At 40.4% G+C, this 21,257-nt stretch overlaps 1 protein-coding gene across 1 annotated transcript in view; it reads left to right on the forward strand.

Annotated features, from left to right (window-relative positions):
- Positions 1-21,257, forward strand: part of TRABD2A (TraB domain containing 2A) — a 71,205-nt gene that overhangs the window by 26,239 nt on the left and 23,709 nt on the right. The window contains exon 2 of the mRNA XM_018563368.1: positions 1,808-2,368. Within this exon, the coding sequence (XP_018418870.1) occupies positions 1,808-2,368 (561 nt within the window). The remainder of the gene's footprint in view (positions 1-1,807; positions 2,369-21,257) is intronic.

Consider the following 21,257-nt stretch of genomic DNA (forward strand, 5'->3'; position numbering starts at 1 on the left):
TGAGACTGCTAGTTTCCTGGCTGTCATTCTAATGGTTGACTTTAAAGCTGGCCAAGTCTCTGACTAGGAACAAGAATAGACATAAGTAGTTCCACCACTCATTTACAGCATGCTTTTGTTTCTGGACTGTGACTGAAGTCAGGCACAGCCAGGCACCTAGCATTTTCAGAAAGAGGTCTTAAATGGCAGCCCCCACATGGCTCTCAAACAAAATAATCATATAACCCCCTAGTTGCAAGTAGAAGAAAATGTATTAAAACTAGGGATGTCCCGATGCCACTTTTTCAGGCACAAGTACAAGTACTTCCCCTCATGTACTTGCCCATACCAATTACCGATACTTTTTCTTAAAGGGACAGGTGACTTTAAATGATCCATAGTACAACTACATGTTCTGTACTATGGATCATCATTTAACCTATTCATGTTAGCAGCGGAGAATTGTAACTCTATTGCTGGAGTGTGGTGGAGGTGTGTGCTGTATATATGTACTACATATACATTACACACGTCCAGTACACTATAGCAATAGATTTACAGCCAGCCCGGTCCCAGCTTCCCTCACTTACAGTTTCACGCCGATCCCTGTTGCCTCACGCGGTGCCTCTTGTAGTCGGCGCTGGGCAGGATCGCTTCATCGCATCTCGGTGCTCAGCTTGTGGGAGGCGCTCACAATTCTGCCCTGCAAACATGAATAGGTTAAATCATGATCCGCAGTACATATGTCCTGTACACTGCAGTAATAGAATTACAATTCTCCCCTGCTAACATGCACAGGTTAAATCATGATCCATAGTACATAATAGTACAGAACATGTACTTGTACTACGGATCATTTAACCCATTCATGTTAGCAGGGGATAATTGTAATGCTGCAATGTACGGGACATTTGTGCTGTAATATGTACAGTACATATAGCTATACAATTCTGCACTGCTAACATGAATGGGTCAAATGATCCGTAGTACAGGGCTACATATCATGTACTATGGATCATTTAACCCATTCATATTAGCAGAGGATAATTGTAAATCTATTGTTGCAGGGCATGCTATATATCGTATATAGTACTTGTACATATAGAGTGCCTGCAACAATACATTTACAATTATCCTCTGCTAACATGAATGGGTTAAATGATCCCTGGTACAGGGCTACATATAGATAATTTAATCCATTCATGTTAGCAGAGTATAATTGTAAATGTATTGCCTGGGCTGTATGAGCAGTGTGTACTCTATATAAAAACATGACAGCTGTGAATTATGAAACAAAAACGTACACAGATACACTATTTATTTACGCACCTATTTAAGTTACAGAACAAGCATGCATATTAACTTCACTTTTATCAGTTTAAAACATGTAAAAATTGAAAACCGCCCACTGCATATACAGTTATTATGCTTAGATGAAGATATTATGCAAACGCTTCATGGCCTTATTACTTGAAGCTGATTGAAACCTTCCTTGAAACCTGAAGTATAATACCGGATTGCGAGGGTTATTATTTTATTTTGGAAATAATTAAAAAACTTAAAGCAGAACTTTTTAGATGCAGCCTATTGATTTAAAATAAGCATAAGGATTTGTCAGCCTCTTAAAATATGCACATGCTAACCATGGAGGTTTAATTTTTTACATTCATAATTGTGATACAACATTAAACTTGATTTAAAAAAATGTTATATTGTCATGTTACGTCAACAAAAATGTCTTTTCTTTCATTCTGTTGGTAATAATGTGAATACATTTACAAACTGTCTTTTTAAGCTCCACATTTTTTCTTTTTCTTTCTTTCTTCAGCAAAGCCAATTAAATTCCTTCCTTTGGACCATCAAACGAGACCCTCCTTCATACTTTTTTGGCACCATTCATGTCCCATACACAAGGGTGTGGGATTTTATCCCAGAAAACTCTAAGAAAGCTTTCCAGCAGAGTAATATTGTGTATTTCGAGTTGGATTTGACAGACCCTTATACAATTTCTGCTCTGACCAGTTGCCAAATGCTGCCTCAGGGTGAAAATCTACAAAGCGTTCTTCCAAGGGACATTTACCGCAGACTAAAGCGCCATTTGGAATACGTGAAACTCATGATGCCTTCATGGATGACTCCAGATCAAAGAGGCAAAGGGCTTTATGCAGACTACTTATTTAATGCAATAGCAGGAAACTGGGAAAGAAAGAGACCTGTATGGGTCATGCTGATGGTGAATTCTTTGACGGAGGTTGATATTAAGTCTAGAGGAGTCCCAGTGCTGGATTTATATCTTGCCCAGGAAGCTGAACGTTTGAAAAAGAGGACTGGAGCAGTAGAGCAAGTAGAAGAACAATGCCATCCACTTAATGGATTAAACCTCTCCCAGGTAAGACAATAGATGCACAGGCAGTATACAGAAAACTTGCAGTCAAACTAATTCATAAAGACCAGAGAAGAACAACCAAAATGCAGTGGCCCATAGCAACCATCAGAAGTTAGTTTGCATTTTCTAATCTACACTACAAAAATGGCTACTGTACCCCAATTCCTTTTATTTGCTATAATTTGAAGGGAAAGTATAATACAGTGTAATTGATATATTATGTTATAGAAAAGAGTTGGCTGTAATTAGACATGAATTAAGCTGTCCTGCGTTATGTTCTACTTGAATTTAGAGGATCTCATACTTCCCATTTCTAATAACGATTTCCAATATAAGACACAAAGCAGACCAGGTGAAGGTGTTGTCAGTAGGAGTACTGTGATCACTTTGAGAGGTAATAATTACCAGTTAAGTTTTAGTTACTTAACATTCATGCACTTATAATGACAAAAATATATCTAGTGCTAGGTGCATGTTATTGCATTAATACATGTGGTATAATTATGCTTGCCTATTTGGAGTTTGAACGACACTAAGGGGTCTATTCACGAAGCAGCCTGAAAGATCTAGCCGTAGCTTCGGCCGATCCTTCGGCCCCAGGACCCCTTCTGTTCAGTAGTAGTTGGTCGGCTATACGGGCTATTCACTATAGCCTGTACAGCTCCTGAACTTGGCCGAGTGGCTCAGTCGAGCCGAACGCATATGCCTCGCTCGGCTGAGCCGCGCTGAAAAACCTACGGCAGCTGAGTGAATAGACCCCTAAATCTGTAGCAATAAAATACCACATGAATAGTATCTAATAAAAGTCATACCCAGTGTGTTGTTAAGATCAAGTATGTCCATGCCTACTTAAAGATTCAACCTGAGGGCCTGGCAGATTTGTGTCTTTATACAGGCATGTCACTATCCAAGCCTGGCTTTCATGGGACCTTTTAATGTGTCAGTGCTAACTTTGCTATGCAACCAAATTTCATGATTGTGTTTTGCACATACTTAACTATACATGCCATGCCATGCCATGTACTAACTCCATGTAAAAGAATCACAATTACCTAAGTATGATGGCATATACATGAACGTACTCCTTACATAATTGTAATTGCAAATACAGTCAGGTTGCATATTTACTTTGACACATGCACAGTAGGAACAGTTGAGAATGGCAATCATAGTCAACATTGTCCATTCTAACGGGCTTCACACATCACTTGTCAAGAAATCTGTGTCTCCTTGTATTTTATCACAGCATTTGGCAACATTATATTCAACATCGTCCATTCTAATGGGCTCTGCACATCACTTGTCAAGAAATCTGTTTTCTCCTTGTACTTTATCACAGCATTTGGCAACTTTATATTCAAGATCGTCTGTGTTGATGGGCTCCACACATCACTTGTCAAGATGTCTCCTTGTACTTGATCACAGCATTTGTGATTTACCCATTAATGTTTTCACATTTGTCATGAAAAAGAAACTATAGTCAGTAATACACACACTAAAATATGAGCTATATGTGCTTGTCTGTGTATTGTGTTTTTGGATAAACTGTTGGCAGGACACTTACTAGTGCATCTTAGATTTCACAATCCAACACCACAACCCCAGCATGAAAACATCTAGACATTTTCAGAACATGACTAGATTATTGTTAGTGAAAGTTTACTTATGATCAAACTCTTCACTAAAGCATAAGTTCCCAAATGAACATGTGCACACCCACATACAGCGTTTTTTGTCCATGCGTTCCTATGGAGCTGATGCTCCCGGGCACCACAAGTACAGGGGTATTTTGGCCTGTATGCCAATGCGCCTGCATTTGCACCTGTGTGCATCAGCCCTAATCTAGATAAATAATAATTTGCAAAGTTACTAACTAATAATAAAACATGCCTCTTGTGAAAGAGCAGTAAGCATAGTTTGCCTCTTATTTTATCTAAGAACAATCAGTTGGGGGGAATGTGATGGCGCCACACAATTAATGATCTTGCCCAGTCTGTCTGAAAGAAGATATATAGGGGTTAATTCGGTAAAGGCAAAGAGGCTGTTCACTTTGCTAAGGAAATTTTCCCATTGCTTAGTGAATGAGGTGAAGCGCTATTGATTTCCATAATCTAATCATGTGCAAGCAAAACACTGTTATTTTTATTTCCCTTGCAAATGGTTGGGTATTCTTTGCAAAGTGGATTTTCACCACATTTACTAAGCTAAGGGAAAGTTCCTTTGCAAAGTGAAAATGTTTTGTGCAAACTGAACAGCCAGTTTGCTGTTAGTAAATCAACCTTATAATGTCATCATCATTTAATATAAATTGCGCATAGAAGTGAAGACTGGACCACTTGTTGGCTGTCATCTTATTAGTATCACACTGAAATCAATGGAATGCACATGAGGTAACTGTCAACAAGCAGGTAAATCTGTCTGTAGCAAAGTCATTTAATTACCCATGTTGCCTTAGCTTGTGTTTAGGCCTGGATGATACTAGCAATTAGAGAACCTGTCTCAAAAGTTGGCAATACACATAGCAATTGTTATTCAATTGTATTCACATTAATTGGTAATAGTTGCAAATAATAATAATACGAACACTTGTGAATTTGAAGTTTTAGCAATATATCCCCAGCTTCAATACACTTTACTAAAAGAGCAAATCAAAAACATAGAATAATACAACAATGTCTTCATAAGTGATCAGTAGAGATGAGATTAAAGGGTTATTAAACCCTCCGTTGTTTTTGCATATATCTACTTCCAGCAAGCAGTAGATATATGCCAAAACGTTTTTTAAAAACACTTTAAAAGAGGTTAAAACTTATATGTGTCTTCCCTGTGCGCCCCCGTCCGATGATCTGAAAAGTCTCGGGTGTCGCAAATAAACTTGGGGCGGGCGCATGCACAGTTCAGATTTTCGGCCGGGAGACGAGGAGAGACACAAGGTAAGTCTATGGATAGCGTCCACCCACATGCAGACACCGTGGGACAGGAAGTGCCAGCATGCTCAGAGGAGTCAGCGCTGGATCGGGGACCCGCAGCAGCGCCGGAGGGACAGCTGAAAATGACAGTAAGGAAGAAGATGATCGGATTAAGAGACATCATTTAAGGTAATGCTTACACTAACATTGGGGGGAGGGAAAAAAAATGATACTTTAATGTCACTTTAAGTTTGAACTGAACCAAACAGGGAAGGAGCTCTTCACAAACAGAGAAGGAATCTGCTTCCATACTGCCCAATCAGCTGTGGGCAGAGAGGCCCATGTAGCTTCTGTATTTGGAGGAGCTCAGGTTCGGACCAGGTTTCAGTGATCAGATATTTCTGCCAGGTTTCATTGAATCTCAACTGAAACCCCCATTTTATGTCTTTAAATACTTTGCATTTGTAACACAAAATGGAATCGCCAGTTTGATTTCTCTTTTCTGAACTTGTTGATGCCGATTAGACTGCGCAAACGTCGGTTTTCCAAGCCTGCTGGAAAGTCCGGATCCCCTATCACTGGGGTGAGGGGGGACGGGAATGGAGAGATTGGAGATGTACGGAACAGCGCCCTTCCAATCCTGAGGGTCGCTCCCACCGTGGGGTGCTGGGAGCAGGGTGCCGGTAGGGGACCCGAGAGCCATGGGAGTCCTGATAATGGGGTGGGGGTCACCCCCAATTCCATGCGTACCCACTGCTTGTGGGTGGAGTGGCAGCACCAGTCCACGACTCTAGTAAGGTGCACCGCACGATAGTAGAGAGCCACGTCCGGGAGCCCAACCCCTCCCGCTAGATTTCTCTTTTAAGTTGCCACATATGTGGCCAGTTTAAGTGGACCTTCTTCTTCCTTTATCCAGGCTAATTCAAATAATTCTTTTTTGCAAAGAAATAGTTTTTTTAAGGGTACCAAAGTAGAACCTTATAGGTTTTATTCAGTAAAGTCCACTACTAGTCCATGTACTGCATATTAGCTTTATTGACTTGTTATAGCTTTTTTGTTTTTTATTTAAGAATATAGGTTCAGCGGCTCAATATTCTATGTTTACACATAGATGCACCGGCCATACAGATCAGAAGATGATCAGATGTTGACCAGTGATAAAACTACCAAGATTTTTATTTTGTCTTTAATATACTTATTGGAGAATCAATGGAATTTGGTCAGACCATTTCAGCTTAAGTGAAAGATATTTATTTTGTCACTGAAGTGGTAGCCCAGAGTTTTGTGTGTCAGTACCCTTTCCTATGTTCAGTAATTCACTAGTCATTGTAACATCTAGAGCAGTGGTTCTCAACCTGTGTAACCTCAGGACCCACATTTGTCCTCAATCATTAAGTCGCGACCCAAGTTGCACTGCAATGGAACGCACGGCATATGTGCATTGCTTGTGCAGCTCCCATGGGCGCCCTGTAGAAGTGCCAGGAGCCAGAATGTGACGTCACTCCAGTCCAGGCACCTCTACAGGAAATGCGAGGGAGCTATAAGCAATGCACGTATGGATGGAGCTCTCTCACGGCTATACCTCCAGCCCACCCCACCTCAAGTCAACACTCAGAGCCGGGCAGCATATTTTGAATGGCTGCTCAGTGTAAGAACGGAGAGTGCTGTGCTAGGGGAAGGCTGGGGAGCCTCTCACCTAGAAAAGTGGAAGGCATGCGGCAAACCACTGAAGACCGGGTCGCGACCAACCAGTTGAGAACCAAGGATCTAGAGCTGTAATATGCTTCTGCACTTCGGGTCAGCCGAACATGCTGAGCATGTTCGGCTGATCCGAAGCCACACGAAGCAAGCCGATGTACGGCTGATTTCAGCCGATATACGGCTGAAATCAGCCGTACCAGCCTGAAGTGAATAGCCGAACGGTGTTCGGCTCACTTCACTTCTGATCGGTCATTCACTCGGCTGCCCTCGGCAGCTTTGTGAATAGACACCAAAGTGTGTCAGTTTGCCCAGAAGATTAAATATCCATGAGTGTTGATCATTTTATCTACAAAGGAACGGTCAGTAATCACAGATTGTCACCTTCTACCCTTGTACATTATCAGTGAGCGAAAAAAAGCAGAAGGGTTCTTGTGAAAGGCCACAGCTGTGAAAATATTTGACTCAGTAAGGAACCTACGGAGCCCTTTATTGAAAGAGATAGGTGTGGACATCTGTGGGAAGAATAACAAAAACCTTGGGTGGAAGCTCGATGATTGATAGTCGCATACTGTGGAAAAGAGTATTTTACAGTTTCCAAAATTGAAGTAACATGTATACATCAGCAAAACGCTTTGCAGAAACCTGTAAGGCTGGCTATATACTGTACATGCTACTGTAAGTGTTTTCTAACCTGTAAAAAAACATAAATACTGTATATATATGAATATATATAATGAAGTAAGAGAAGCTGTTTGCTGCCCCTTTGACGTGCCACCTGACCTCTTGTTTATAAAGGCAATGAGCTGATGGTGCTTAGGAGGCAATATGCTGCCATGTAGGTAAGTCCAATGACCGTATTTGACAGTTTGCATCAATAAAGAAGATGGATTGTTGACACAAGTTATAGGTGTGCTGGTGACATTTTCTATATAAGTCCAATGACCTGACACCCAACAGGTGCAATCAAACACGGGTACTGTTTATCTCATTATCTAGAGATTTTAGTCTCACTGAATTCTATGACGAAAGCTTCAGTCAGTGTACTCGGATGGACTTTGATTGAGTTAGTTTCATTATGAATCTTTGTGGTACATGGTCTTGCAAATAACTATTCTTTAAACATTTAGTGACCATAACCTAACCATAAATAGTATGAAAGTGTAAGGTGAAAATGACTGAAATCAACATCAAGATTAATGAACTCTTTATTACAATGTTTCCATAAAGTTTATGTAAACCCTTACAGTTAACTTTTCAGTTTTGCTCCTTTTTGGCATGTTAAATATACAATTGAAAGCATTTTGTTTTGTTATATCTGTTTGATAAGTGTCAAAATTACCTGTGGATCTTTCTAGAAATCTTGTGAGCTAATAACTTCCTGTGCTGCATTCTGATCAGTTATATTGTTCCTGGTTATCTCTGGGGACTATAGAACACCTTCACCCTATGATATGGGAAAAGGAGGGGGGCCCTGTCTTAAGCTGGCCATACACTCTGCAAATTTCAGCTAGTTCTTCATGAACTGGCCAAAATTCCCACAGTGGGTGCCACTGTCAGCACCTTTCCGGGCGGCATCATTCGATCAGAAGATCGAAGGAGCTGGTTGAAAAATACACGAATGGTGCTTGCAGCCAATAATTGTGCATTCTGACAAGGAAACAGCTGGTGATTCATCCATCAATGCTGGGAAGTGATACAGTAGATACAGTATAGTAAGTGAGCGTTGTCACCCTAGGACACAAAGTGTGTAACTAGCATGATCATCCGGTGAAAATAAAATAAAAAGTCTGGAAAAGAATGGGAAGGCAGCCACCACATATAAAGCGCTGGTAAGCTGCAGTTTATGACATTTCTGCTCTTGGGGTTAGATTTAAATTATCTTATTTCTTCTTTTTTGGACATACTGTATACTGTATAATTGAAAGCATTTTGTTATATCTATCTGACAAGTAAAAAGAGTTAAGCTGTACTACAAAAATCTATTTTTGAGGGGGGTTTAGATACACTTTCATACTCTCACTAAATCAAGGCCAAACTTACAGTCTCTTTAGGCTAGAAGGGTGATAATATTTTCAAAACATTTTTATAATATACTGAGCATTGCTGCAGAGGTTATCTCCTGTCTATTCTGCCACCTTGTAGGAAATCCTTTGGGCCAGGTAACCAATTTTTAACTTTTTACAAGAAAGGTAAGGTGGATTTTGGCAAGACTGTTCTCAGGAGAAATACTTGGATAGGATAGAAGATTTTGTGGGTTTGCTGTTGTTTGAGAAGCAGGCACCAGAGGTAGCCAAGCTGAGTGTTTGCCTTTGTGAAAGTGCCATACTACTGATACTACTGTGGTGCCAAAGGGCAGTCTGATCATGGCCGTCTGAACACCTCTAAGGTCTATATATACACCTTAAATCACCTGTATCTGGTGAGAGATAGTTTGTGTCTACAACTACATTTAGTCAACCTTAAGTGAATTAGACAATGATAAACTAATGATTACTTTTGAATTGTTGATAGATCTTTTTAATGCATAATGGTGGTATCTAGTGTAAAGAAACAGCATGTAAATGACTGTTTATCTAATCTTATCTACATAGAAAGCAAGAGGATAATGAGCTGCTGTTAATAAGATAAAACTTGGTTTAGCTCGGTTCTCCTTTTTGAAAGGCAGCGGATGCACTTTGTACATAACTAAATTTAAGGGGGAAAAAAAACAAGTGATTACAAATATGTCAATGTAATGCTTAAAGCAGAACTCCGGGCAGAATTGAACCCCTTGCAATGGGGCTACCCCTGCACTGCAGTGGTTAAGTGCTTGCTTGTGTCTAGGTGCTAGAAAAAAAAGTTACTCACCCAAACCGTGGAGCCAGCAGGCTGTCTCAGTCCCTGGAGCCTATCTCTGTCCCTCGCATCCTTATGTCCTATAGACTGTACAGAACATGATAACTCAAGGATCCTTAGACTACTGCAGTGAAGAGAGAGTGAAAGACGCTCCAGGGATCGGTCTAAGTGCAAGCCAGCTGGGAGGATCGGGTGAGTATAACTGTTTTTTTAGAACCAAAACACAAACGAGCACTTAACATTTGCAGTGCAGGGTAGCCACACTGCAAGGGTTAGGAATAATTCTGCCTAGAGTTCTGTTTAAAGAGACAGACATTTGTTTTAGCAATATTCTTCCCATAAGATTATATGTACATTTTACATATTTTATGCATGTTATTTACCTGTAAAAGCCTTCCTTGTGTAAGCATCCAAAGCTCTGAGACTGCTGCTGGATGCCGCCATCTTTGATGTGATGTCCACAGCCCCAGCAGACTCAGAACTGTCACTTAAGTGACATTCTAGAGTATTTCCCTTCACATTTCCCTCGGCTGTTGCATGAAAAGGTATGTAATGAGGTGACAGGAGGACGCATGTGCTGCCCACACAGAGTTAGACATTCCCAGGAGAGGAGAAGGCTATGACTTGCTGTGGGGGCTGTGCTGGGGCATTGACTCTTTTAAAATAGTCACATTTATTTGATTCCTTTGTGTATACTTGAAAATCCTTAAATAAAGAATTTACAAAAAAAAATTAATAAACCGCAATAAACCCAATATAGGGATCCCAACCCTGACCTACTCTATCTAAAAACTAAACAAAAAAGTTTGGGCTGAACACACACTTTAAGCAAATAGTACATTGTATCACTCAGTTCTGTGAAGCTGCATTCACTTCATTATTGTTCTGTTGTGTGCAAATTATTATTTTTTTTCAAAATGCTCTTCCTCTGCGCATGATTGTGGGTTCGCAGGTTTGCTTGAGCATGTAAACATGTACTTCTTAGTAAATATTTCTTAGTGAATAGGTTTTGCATATTGGCTTCCAAACTAGTACTCAGTCTAGCACTTGCTTATAGAATGTCTGTTTCCATCAAAAACCTAAACTTACAGATGCGTTGCTTAATTTTTTTCTGATTCCTTTAAAAGCCCACTTTCACACGGCCGTTCCAATTAGACTTACCTTTCAGTTTTTTCAGTCACATCTGATTGAAAGCTCACTTTAAGTCTATGGGCAGGCAGATGTTAATGGGCCTGCACTTATTTACATCTGATTACCTCCAAGTCCATCTGTGTCCAAAAAAATGGAAAAGGCTTGGGCCCTTTTCCGTTTTTCCGGAACTAAACATGATGGATGGGAAGTAAAAGGATGCACATGGACACATGTTCATTTACATCCACCTGCCCCTAGACCTTATATGGGTCAGTTAAACACTAGATGGATGAAAAAACTGAATTGACACAGATGTCACAAAAGTGATATCCATTACATTCTGCTCTCATTCAGCAGAACAGTTCCCAAAGTGTACATGAGTTTTAAACCAAGCCCTCACTGACCTCTGTAGCTGAAGGCACTGTGGAGCAATTCATCCTTACAGTTTACATTAAAAATCACTTTCACTTTTATTTTCATTTAGTAGCTATTCTGGTCCTTCTGCCAGCAGTAACATGCCAGCCTTCCAGGGTTCTAATCTCTAATGTAAACAGGTAGTGGGGAGAACAGAATGCTGACCTTTCCCCATTACTGACTTATCATACCTTGTTCTGCACTGCCTCTGTGTGGAGGTGGCCATTATGTTAGATGCAGGCCTTTGCTTCCTTATGTCAGTGCCACCGGCAAGGAGAACTCTGAGCAGGGCAGTAGTGACACCTCCAATTTTTACAACAAATCTCCATAGATTAGTATTCAGATATAGCAGATCGCACTGCAAATATACAAATATGAGTCTAAAGCTTTTTTGGGGCCAAAACACAAAAAGCAATACATTCTTATGGGGCTCGTTCACACCTGCATGTTCGCACGCGCGTACAAAAACGCAGAGCGTGGCAAGAAGTACATGACTGATATTCTTGGCGGTTTCAGTGCATTTTTACTTTGGTTGTAGCTGCAAACACGTGTGTCCATTAAAAATTGCACGTTTGTGTCCACGGGTACGACCCTGCGAAAAAACACGCTGAATTCCAAACGCGCAGGTGTGAATGGAGCCCAAAGGCACAGGAGTGCCAAGGCACCCTAACATTCCAGTGCACTCAAATATATTTAAAACAAAAGATGCATTTATCAGAGTACGACTTAAGCATAGTTACCATTTCTATGTGTTCCCTATAATATATCATATCTTTATTTTTTTAAGTTTCGAGTCCCTCGAAAACGTCATTATTTCACTTGTAAAATGTAAGGATGAATTACTCCATAGTACCCGAAGCTACAGAGGTCAGTTAGGCTGGCCATACACTGCTTTATTTTTCTCGTTCAACCCGCAGGCTAAACAAAACAAATAGAGCAGATTCCTCCATCAACACTGCGAGTGTGTCGATCGACGAATCCTGCTGTTTGCATTGTATTGTGACAGGGGCCACCAGCCCCTGTCACAATACACAAACTGGGTCGGCAGCTCATTGGCTGCCGGCTCTGATCGTACACATATTTTCCATCCGGCTCCTTCAATTAGATGATTGAGGGATACCGGCTGCAAGGGTGCCAACAGCAGGACACAGTGTGCAAATTTCCTCAAGATTCAGCCAAAGGTCGCACAGTACATGGGTATCCTTAGAGATCGTTTTTTTAAAAGATAATACTACTGCTTGTTAAGAATATGTGAATACTTACTGTCTATAGTTTTGCCACAGGTTCACTTTAAGGTTAATCTTGGCAATCACATGCATTTGAGTACTGCATTTCTGTCGTAACAAAAATCCATAAAGTAGATAGCACAAACACAGTGAGGGGAATTGACTAAAACTGGAGCAGAGAAAATCTAGAGCAGTTGCCTGTGGCAGCTTCTCTCTTCAGTTTGTTCATTTCAGATTTGAAAATGAAAGAGAGAAGCTGATTGGTTACTGTGCACAGCTGCTCTAGTTTGTGACTGCTCAAGTTTTGATAAATTTCCCTCACAGTGTGTTCAGCGTTGGCTGATGACATTGAGGCTCAAGTTATGTTCTAGACCAGTGGTTCTCAACCTGTGTAACCTCAGGACCCACATTTTTTCTTGGTCATTAAGTCGCGACCCAAGTCACACTGCAATGTAAAGCACGGCATTAAGGTACTGTGTGTTCCGCTGAGTTTGGGGTACCATTCAAATGAATGGCAACGTAACACACTTCCCACACCAGAATGCACGGTAGGTGCAATTGCATGATACAGTGCGTTAATCGCATGGGACTGTGTGATTAACGCACTGTACTAGTGTGAAGGGGCCCCCTAAAACACTGACATACACACACAGCCACACACACATTCTAACACACACATACACACTCAAAAACATGTTTTACTTTTTACATTTTTTTTTAAGGTCCACTCAGTTTCCCTACCTTACGAGAACTGGAGTGAATCCTCAGCATGGGGTCCAGTGTGGGATGCTGTGCTGTGACGGAGCTCCATCCATATATGCATTGCTTGTACAGCTTCCTTGCGTGCCCTGTAAAGGTGCTGAGAGCCAGAATGTGATGTCACTCTAGTCCAGGCACCTCTACAGGGCACACGAGGGAGCTGTAAGCAATGCCCACATGGATGGAGCTCCCTTGAGGCCATAGTCCCTTCCTATCCCACCTTAAGCTGACACTCAGCGATGGCCAGCATATTTTGAATTGCTTCTTGGCGCGAGAACTGACAGTGCTGCGCTAGGGGGAGGCTAAGGAACCTGTCACCTACAAAAATGGAAGCATTGCAGAGACCCATTGAACAAGGGGCCGCGACCCACCTTTGGGTCACGACCCACCAGTTGAGAACCAAGGTTCTAGACAATCTAGTGAGATCTGTACTAGAATGTTTCTTGCTTAGCACATTTCCTCACTCTTGTATTTTTAATTGGATGCTGAACTATAATAATAAGATCATCATCACTGTCTGTAGTAGTGTTATTCTATGCAGCTAATTAATCAGTGTACAAATAGTCTGTTACTGCTTGGTAATCATATATACCATAACAAGTGATTTGCAAAGGATAAGTATGACAGCGTGATGAATGGCCCCTCATGTCCTACACAGGATGGTTATAGCCCTGTTCATCTTTTCTTTGCGTGCACTGTTTATGCATTATTGCTGCTTTCAAAGGTTGGGAGCAATAATTCTTCATGTTCACTGCTCCCGAGGAATGTCCTCCTGAACTTGCATGTGCTTGTTGGTAATGTGCGCCTCCGAGGTTACACTTAATTTTTTCCTTGTTTGATATGTGATGACATTAGACTCCAGGAAAAAAGGACCAAACAATTTCCTAGAGGCATTTATCATTTTTGACTTTAGTTTTTAAAGCAGCTGTCTGCTGTCGGCCGGTGCAGCTATTTATTCCAGGGCTTACCGCCATGCACAAAATTGTTGTCCAGTTCTGTCACATACCAGTGGCACAGTCATTATACAATTGTCAAAACTTTACAATGTAACCTTGGATCATTTTGCATCCTTAATGGCACTGTGAAGCTTCAATGACAACCAGGGCTGACATAACAGCTAATGGAAAGTTAGCATGTCAGGTGGCATCTAGAAAGAGCAAAAGGGGCATGGCAAAATGGCCATGGTTTACACTAAAAGAACTGCATATGATTTGCCTAAAAACCCCATGACCCTGAAATTCCCTGGGAAGGGGGGAGCAATAGGTGTGGTGAATTGAAAGTGTGCTCAGAATAACTGAGTTTTTGGGGTTACGTTTCGATAGTGACTGACCTGACAGGGATTTCATTACGGTGTAAATAGTGGCCATAGATTTTCAATGCAGTCACTAATTTCATCAATAATTCCATTTTTGGAGAGATGTATTAAGGACAGACAGAGGCAAGTGTAACTAGCCCATTACATTTACCTATACTGCTGCCTATTCCATAGGTATTTCCTGTTGATCTTTATTTAAAAAAAAAAAATACCTTTCTAACCCAACTGTTGGAAACTTTGGTCTGATTCTGCATTGAGAATCCAGTGCTAACTTCCTGTAGAGGTCCACAGATTATGATGTCCTCATTCAACAAACAATTAAATGAAACCAGTGCAGAGAAAATATGGAACGTTCTGATAACATTCTGCTATGCTTGCGGACCTGTATGATGTACGCAGATTAGAAATTCTGTCTTTCCTCTGCCTTTATAATCGGGGTGCTTGTACCAGGTCAGTAGCTCAAATGTATTAAAGCTAGACACAACCAGGCTACCAGTATTTGCAGAAGGAGGTCAGTATTTGCAGCCTTTGAGTACAGGGTTCCTTTAACAATGTTGTGTCATAAACATTTTCTGAGGGATTCATTGTTTGAAAATGAAAAACGGAGAACCTTTATGCCTAGAAAGTTCTATTTCTTGATTATAGGAGTACTGTTATATCAGCATGGATGGGCTTTCACTTTAAACAAACGAGGTTTGGGGAGTGAGCAAGCCGATTGACCATGGAAAACAAAAAGCGAATAATCATTTTTATAGAAGCTCTCAATTCAGAAATATCTAATTTTCATTGGTAGATGATGGAGGCATTTTCCATGAACATCTAAACTTTGTGCACAGTGCCACTACCTTTGCATGTCCAGTGTGAAAATCCAGGCCAGTGAAGTTCCCCTTTTCCTTCCCTATATATTGTTGCTATTCCCTTTGATAACACACTATACTACACCCAAAAACAAAAATTTAAAAATAAATTGCAGCCTACCATTTCTTAGATGTGTGGCTGCACACGTTTCCTTTCTTTTCAGCTTTTTTGTACTACATTTTTAACTGGTAATTCTTCCAGAAACACAACTAGTATAATGCTAACTTACTGTATTGTATATATGGAGGATCAGTTCTCTCTGTCTGTGTTGTATAGTTTAAAGAGGACTGGGGAGAAGTGATACCAATGTTTAAGACTTTAAGACTTCAGTTCAGTATGAACACACTAGATTTTTGGCAGGATGGTGTGCTTACAGAAAATGTACTTAACCTGAACAAAGAAAAGTAACTGCAACCACCGCTTTTAAGAACCGGATAGGTGCAATGTATTCAATTTTTGTTCTTGGGTTACGGAACACTTCAAATTTAAATTCTGCCATTACACAAAGGAGTTAAAACTTAAAAATGCATTCAGATATCCTAACTATTAACCTCCCTGGCGGTATGATTTTTTCATGTAATTTTTCGGTCTATTTTTTTTCAAATTTTTTCCGTCTTTGTCGTTTTTTTTTTTTAAATATCCTGCAGGTTCCGCCCCCCAGGTATGATTTGACTCCTGAGTTTAGTGTCACTTTATTGTTCGCTGGGCAGTCTACTGAAAATGTGCTCTGTTGCTGAGCTCTGTGTGCCAATACTATCACACACTTCTGGGTGTGTGAAATGCGTGTTCCCTGCTGGTCGCTATGGTTCTTCCTGCCAGTCCCTTTGTCAATTATATGTGCTGCAGTGAATAGGGTTCAGTAAAAGGGACCATAGTGGCCAGTTCGGGAACATGCAATATGACACACCATCGGTATCGAATAGTATTGGTGCACAGACCTCTACAATAGAGGGAGGTTTCAGCAGGTAAGTTCTTCTGCTTTTAAAAGGATGAGCAAACTACTGAGCAAATTAGACCCTGTAACCTTTCCCTACTCTATCCAAAAGAAAAAGAAAAGTTTTCTATATTGACAAGGACAGGGCATAGAATTCATCATCGTTTACTGCACACTGCACAGAATTTACTTGAAGCAATTGTTAGTCTGTAAAAATACAGAGGTCATATGTGGCTGCACCTATTCATGTTTTTAAATCAAATAAAAACAGTAATATAATATGCTTTGTTTGTGTTTTTTAAGTGTAGGCTTAATTTTTAATGCTATTATGCATTTTAGCCAATGGAATTAAGGACTAAGCATAAGTATAGTTAAGAGCAACAGTCTAACCAATGACAACCTATTATAAATCTTTTTTTTTTATAATCTGGCCCCATAAAAACAAAAATAGCTATGCATCTATCTTAAGATTTATAATCAGTCCCGTAAGTTGCAGGAAGCTGGTTTCCAAATGCAGATTGCCCCTTGTGGTTAAAAATAATTAACTATTAATATGTTTTCTGTTTCTGAAATATGGTTTAGCTTATACTAGATCAGCTTTGTTTTCATTGCCTTTTCCACCATGAAATGATTCCGTACAAAGGCATTCCTTAACCGTGACAGGCCTTCATAACTGCTAGCTTTGAAGAATGTTAAATGAAGGCTCTTTTAGGTGGCCTCTGTACTTGAAGGGCATGCCCAGCTGTCAGCTTCAATAGTACCCGAAGACCTAAGTCAAGGAACGTGTAAGCTATAGCTTGGTCAGAAGGCTCTTTTTTTCCTCAAAGAAATTAGCATGACAAAGTCAGATTATTGACTTTCATATCTATTGTCCATGGAGTTCAGCCTTGGCATGGAGCCCACAGACGTTCAGCTCAGGTAGGAGACATCAGACATGGCTAACTATTACGCTCCCAGCATGACTTCCAGGGGGGGGGGGAATATGGAGAAGAGGTTATGCGTTTTGAAAAGTTTCACTTTCTCTTAAGCTGTTTTCATGAGGTTCAGCTTGTTTCCCTAATTCTAATTACAGAAGTTAAATGGCTTTCAACCTCTTGGTAAGAAAGCAAAAGAGGAGACTATAGGAGCAAACAATTAGGCAGATGTTTGAGTTTAGTTGTGTAGACTTGAATACTAGCAGGGTGGCGATTGGCTAATTTGAGTTGCATAATACTAAAATGCTTTCATATGTAAAGTAGAGCTTTGATCCAAGTTGGATGAAAGTTCAGAAAAGTGGAGATGATGGCAGTGGGTCTTTTGTCTGTGACAAAAAGGCATCTGCTGTACTCTCACTCTTTTTATCATCCCCACCCCCCTTAGCTTGAGCAACTAACAATAATTGCAAGGACCAGGGACTAGTGTGTTCTCACACTATAAAATACATGAAAAGCATAAACGCATTATTGAAAAGCTTAAAAACACTTTTATTTGAATGTTGGTACAGGGAATGCACACATTTGGAGATCTGCAAATCATAGGGAATGAGTTTGACATTGATACACTTGTAGTATCTTATAATATATAGAGTTCTGATATTTCTAATACGGCCATGTGGCGCATTAAAGAAACCATCACTTATAAAAATAATAATTATAATACTAATAACAAAATCATTTTATTATCAACATACATTATTAGTTAAAGGAGAACTATGGGGTAAGTGTTTTCCCCCATAGTTCTCCTAAGGGTCACGAGAGGACACAAACTAGCGTCCTCCCGTGACCCAAAGCTCAGTATACCGTGAGCTACAGCTTGCGGTATACTGAGACAGCCGCAGCCGGGACGGATCCCGACATTACTGTCGAGATCCACCCAGCTGCGTGATTGACAGCTGGCTCTGCCTATCTAGAGGCAGAGCCAGTTGTACCAGCCCCCTGTCCAGTTCTCCAGTCAGCGCTGGAGGAGCGGGAAGGGGGGAATCCCTGCAGGGAGCCGTGACTGTCACTCACGGCTCTGAGCAGGGACAGGATCGAGAAGTGAGCGAGCGACGGTATGTGTTCGCTCACTTCCCGATCTATTAAGCCGACCTGTGACAGTTTCATTGTCACACGTCGGCTCGAACTATGAGGTTGAGTGAAAATCACTCACCTCATAGTTCTCCTTTATTGACTACCTACCCCCTCTAAACTGTGGTGACCACTTGTCTGTAGCCCCCAGGGCTATTTGAAAAGGATATCAGAAAACATACTAATTTCCTAGCATACTATCTGCTTTCAAGAGCACTTTCAAGAGCACTTTATACATTGTGCTGAAGGTCTGTGTACCACTTTAACCTTTCTGTCATAATGTAACCTATGTTTGTCTGCTTTGTACCACTCAGTGACCCACATCCATCTCATACCACTTTAACGCCTCACTGCCATGCATTCTTTATCCCATTCTATCCACACCACTTCTGACCACTTTTTCTTCTTTGCCCATACCACCTTCGTCTCTAGTGTCTCCATACCACATTCTGTTAATGGGGTAATCTCCTAGATGTGTTTTCTGGGACTTTAAAAGGTACAACTAAATTAGCTAATGTTACAACAAAGACTTTACATCAAATACAATAAAAAAAATGTAAATATAATCAGGCTTCCATTGTTTTATTTATTATGTTCAAAGACATTTTATGTTTATTTTAATAACAAGATTATAATGCATTTACATATTATATGAAATATGGTAAGTCATAGATTGAAATAATACTGTATATATAAACACCATAGCTATTGAATCAGCAGGACAGTCAGGCATCTAGCAATTGCAGAATGAATAAGATTAAGGTTAGAATAAGTAAGCAACGACAGCTTTCAGGTGTCTCTAAAGAAGGGTTCCCTTTAATATATTTCCAACTCAAATTTAAGTGTATCATATTTGCATAAACTTTTTTGTTCACAATAATACAGTAAACTCCCAGTTATCTGGCACCCATGGGGATTGGTAGATGCTGGATAACTGTAGTTTCAGGTTGCTTGAGAGTTACCAGGAGAGTTACCCCTGGCAAAAACAATTGAGGACATATTATGTCCTCGATTTTTTTTATGGTTGCTTGAGAGTTCTGGATGCTTGAATGCCGGATAATGTGGAGTTTACTGTACATACATCCTAATAACAATACAATATATGCTTCCTCTTCCTATAGTTGGTGCACTGTCCACTCGAACATATTGTGATGACTTTTGTTTGCACTGTCACGACCACCTTCTGTTAACCTCATTTCCAGTCCAGGTGACAGATGTCAGAGAGAACATGAGGTTAGAATAAATATTCTGAATGTAAACACAGACAACAATAAAACCTTATAGACATTCTAACCCTTCCCCACTCCAACATAGAAAAACATTTTGGCTGAAGTTGAGCTTTAAGTTTGCATTCCGAGTACTGTGTTCACCCTCTGACTTCTGTGCCTCTTCTTTATACCCTCATAAGTAGCTATCATGACGCACTCTCCCTTTAAAGGGTATCTGTGGGCAAAAAACCCTAAAAATAAATCTGGATTTCTATACTGAATTTCCATAATTCCCATCCCGCTCCTAATAACCATATCAATGTAGAGGTTTGTAAACTCACTTTTTAAAGATGCCCATAGGATGTACTTCCTGAATGCACTGACACAGTTTCACTTAGCCCTGTAAATATGCACTTCCTTGTGTCACTGCTCAAAGAGCCTGCCTTCTGAACAACAACTCCTTGTCTAAACAATGTACCATTATCATTGCTGGCTGAAAGCAATGCATGATGGGATATGTAGTGCGAAAATGAGATTGCATCACATAAAGCAGCAGGGAATGAGATGCAAAGTACACTGGGAATCCAGGAAGTTGTTGAAAGTGATAGGCAGATAGAGGGCAACACTTACTGGATGAATAGGATTTTTTTCAAGTAAGCTTTGATTTCACCATCAGGCGGCCGAAGCGAGCCTAAGGATCAGCCGAAGCTACGGCTGGATCCTTAGGCTCAATAGTGAATAACCGTCTATGTTATATGAGGACCTATTTAAACTATCCAATCAGTTTGTATCTAATCAGGCCTTTGCATGTTAAAGCTATTGGTAATTCTGAAGAAAATTGTACAGTTAGATTCTAACAGGGGTGAGAAGCTTAAATTAGGCTTCACTCGGCAACTCAGATACAGCCTCCCATTGGTTGGGGATTTGCACCATTGTGAAGATGGAACTTGATGCTAAATAAGTTACTAATCTGTTAGAGCCTCCCCAGGACAAACTGGTGATGATGTTGGCTGATTGTTTTCACTTTGCTTCATGTAAGAAATGCTCCAGAGATAAAACTGTAAGCTCAGACACTTATAAAGTCTAACATAAACATGTGCACTTGGATTGCTCAAAAGTGTATGTTTATGTTAGGGGAAACAAGATTAGAAATGTTAATAGACACCTTCAGGCACAGAATGAACATGCAGACCAGACAAAATTCCTGATCTGCATACTCATTACTAGTCAGTGATTTAGAAAGTAGTGAACTCATTGGATAGCCATGACATGGTAATCTATTTATTGGAGAAGACATTTATTGCAACCTCCAAATTGGCATTTTCACATAAAGATGACATGTATGGCAACCTCCATACTTTTTCATTACAATTAAGAAGAGCCCTTAAAGGAGAACGATGAGGTGAGTGATTTACACACAACGTCATAATTAGAGCCGATGTGTGACAATTAAACTGTCACAGGTCGGCTCTTTTGATCGGGAAGTGAGCGAACACATACCGTCGCTCGCTCACTTTCTGATCATATCCCTGTAGAGAGCAGTGACTGCTAGTCATT

Source organism: Nanorana parkeri, unplaced genomic scaffold (genome assembly GCF_000935625.1).
Source record: "Nanorana parkeri isolate BGI_ZX_2015 unplaced genomic scaffold, ASM93562v1 scaffold659, whole genome shotgun sequence".
NCBI classification, from domain to species: domain Eukaryota; kingdom Metazoa; phylum Chordata; class Amphibia; order Anura; family Dicroglossidae; genus Nanorana; species Nanorana parkeri.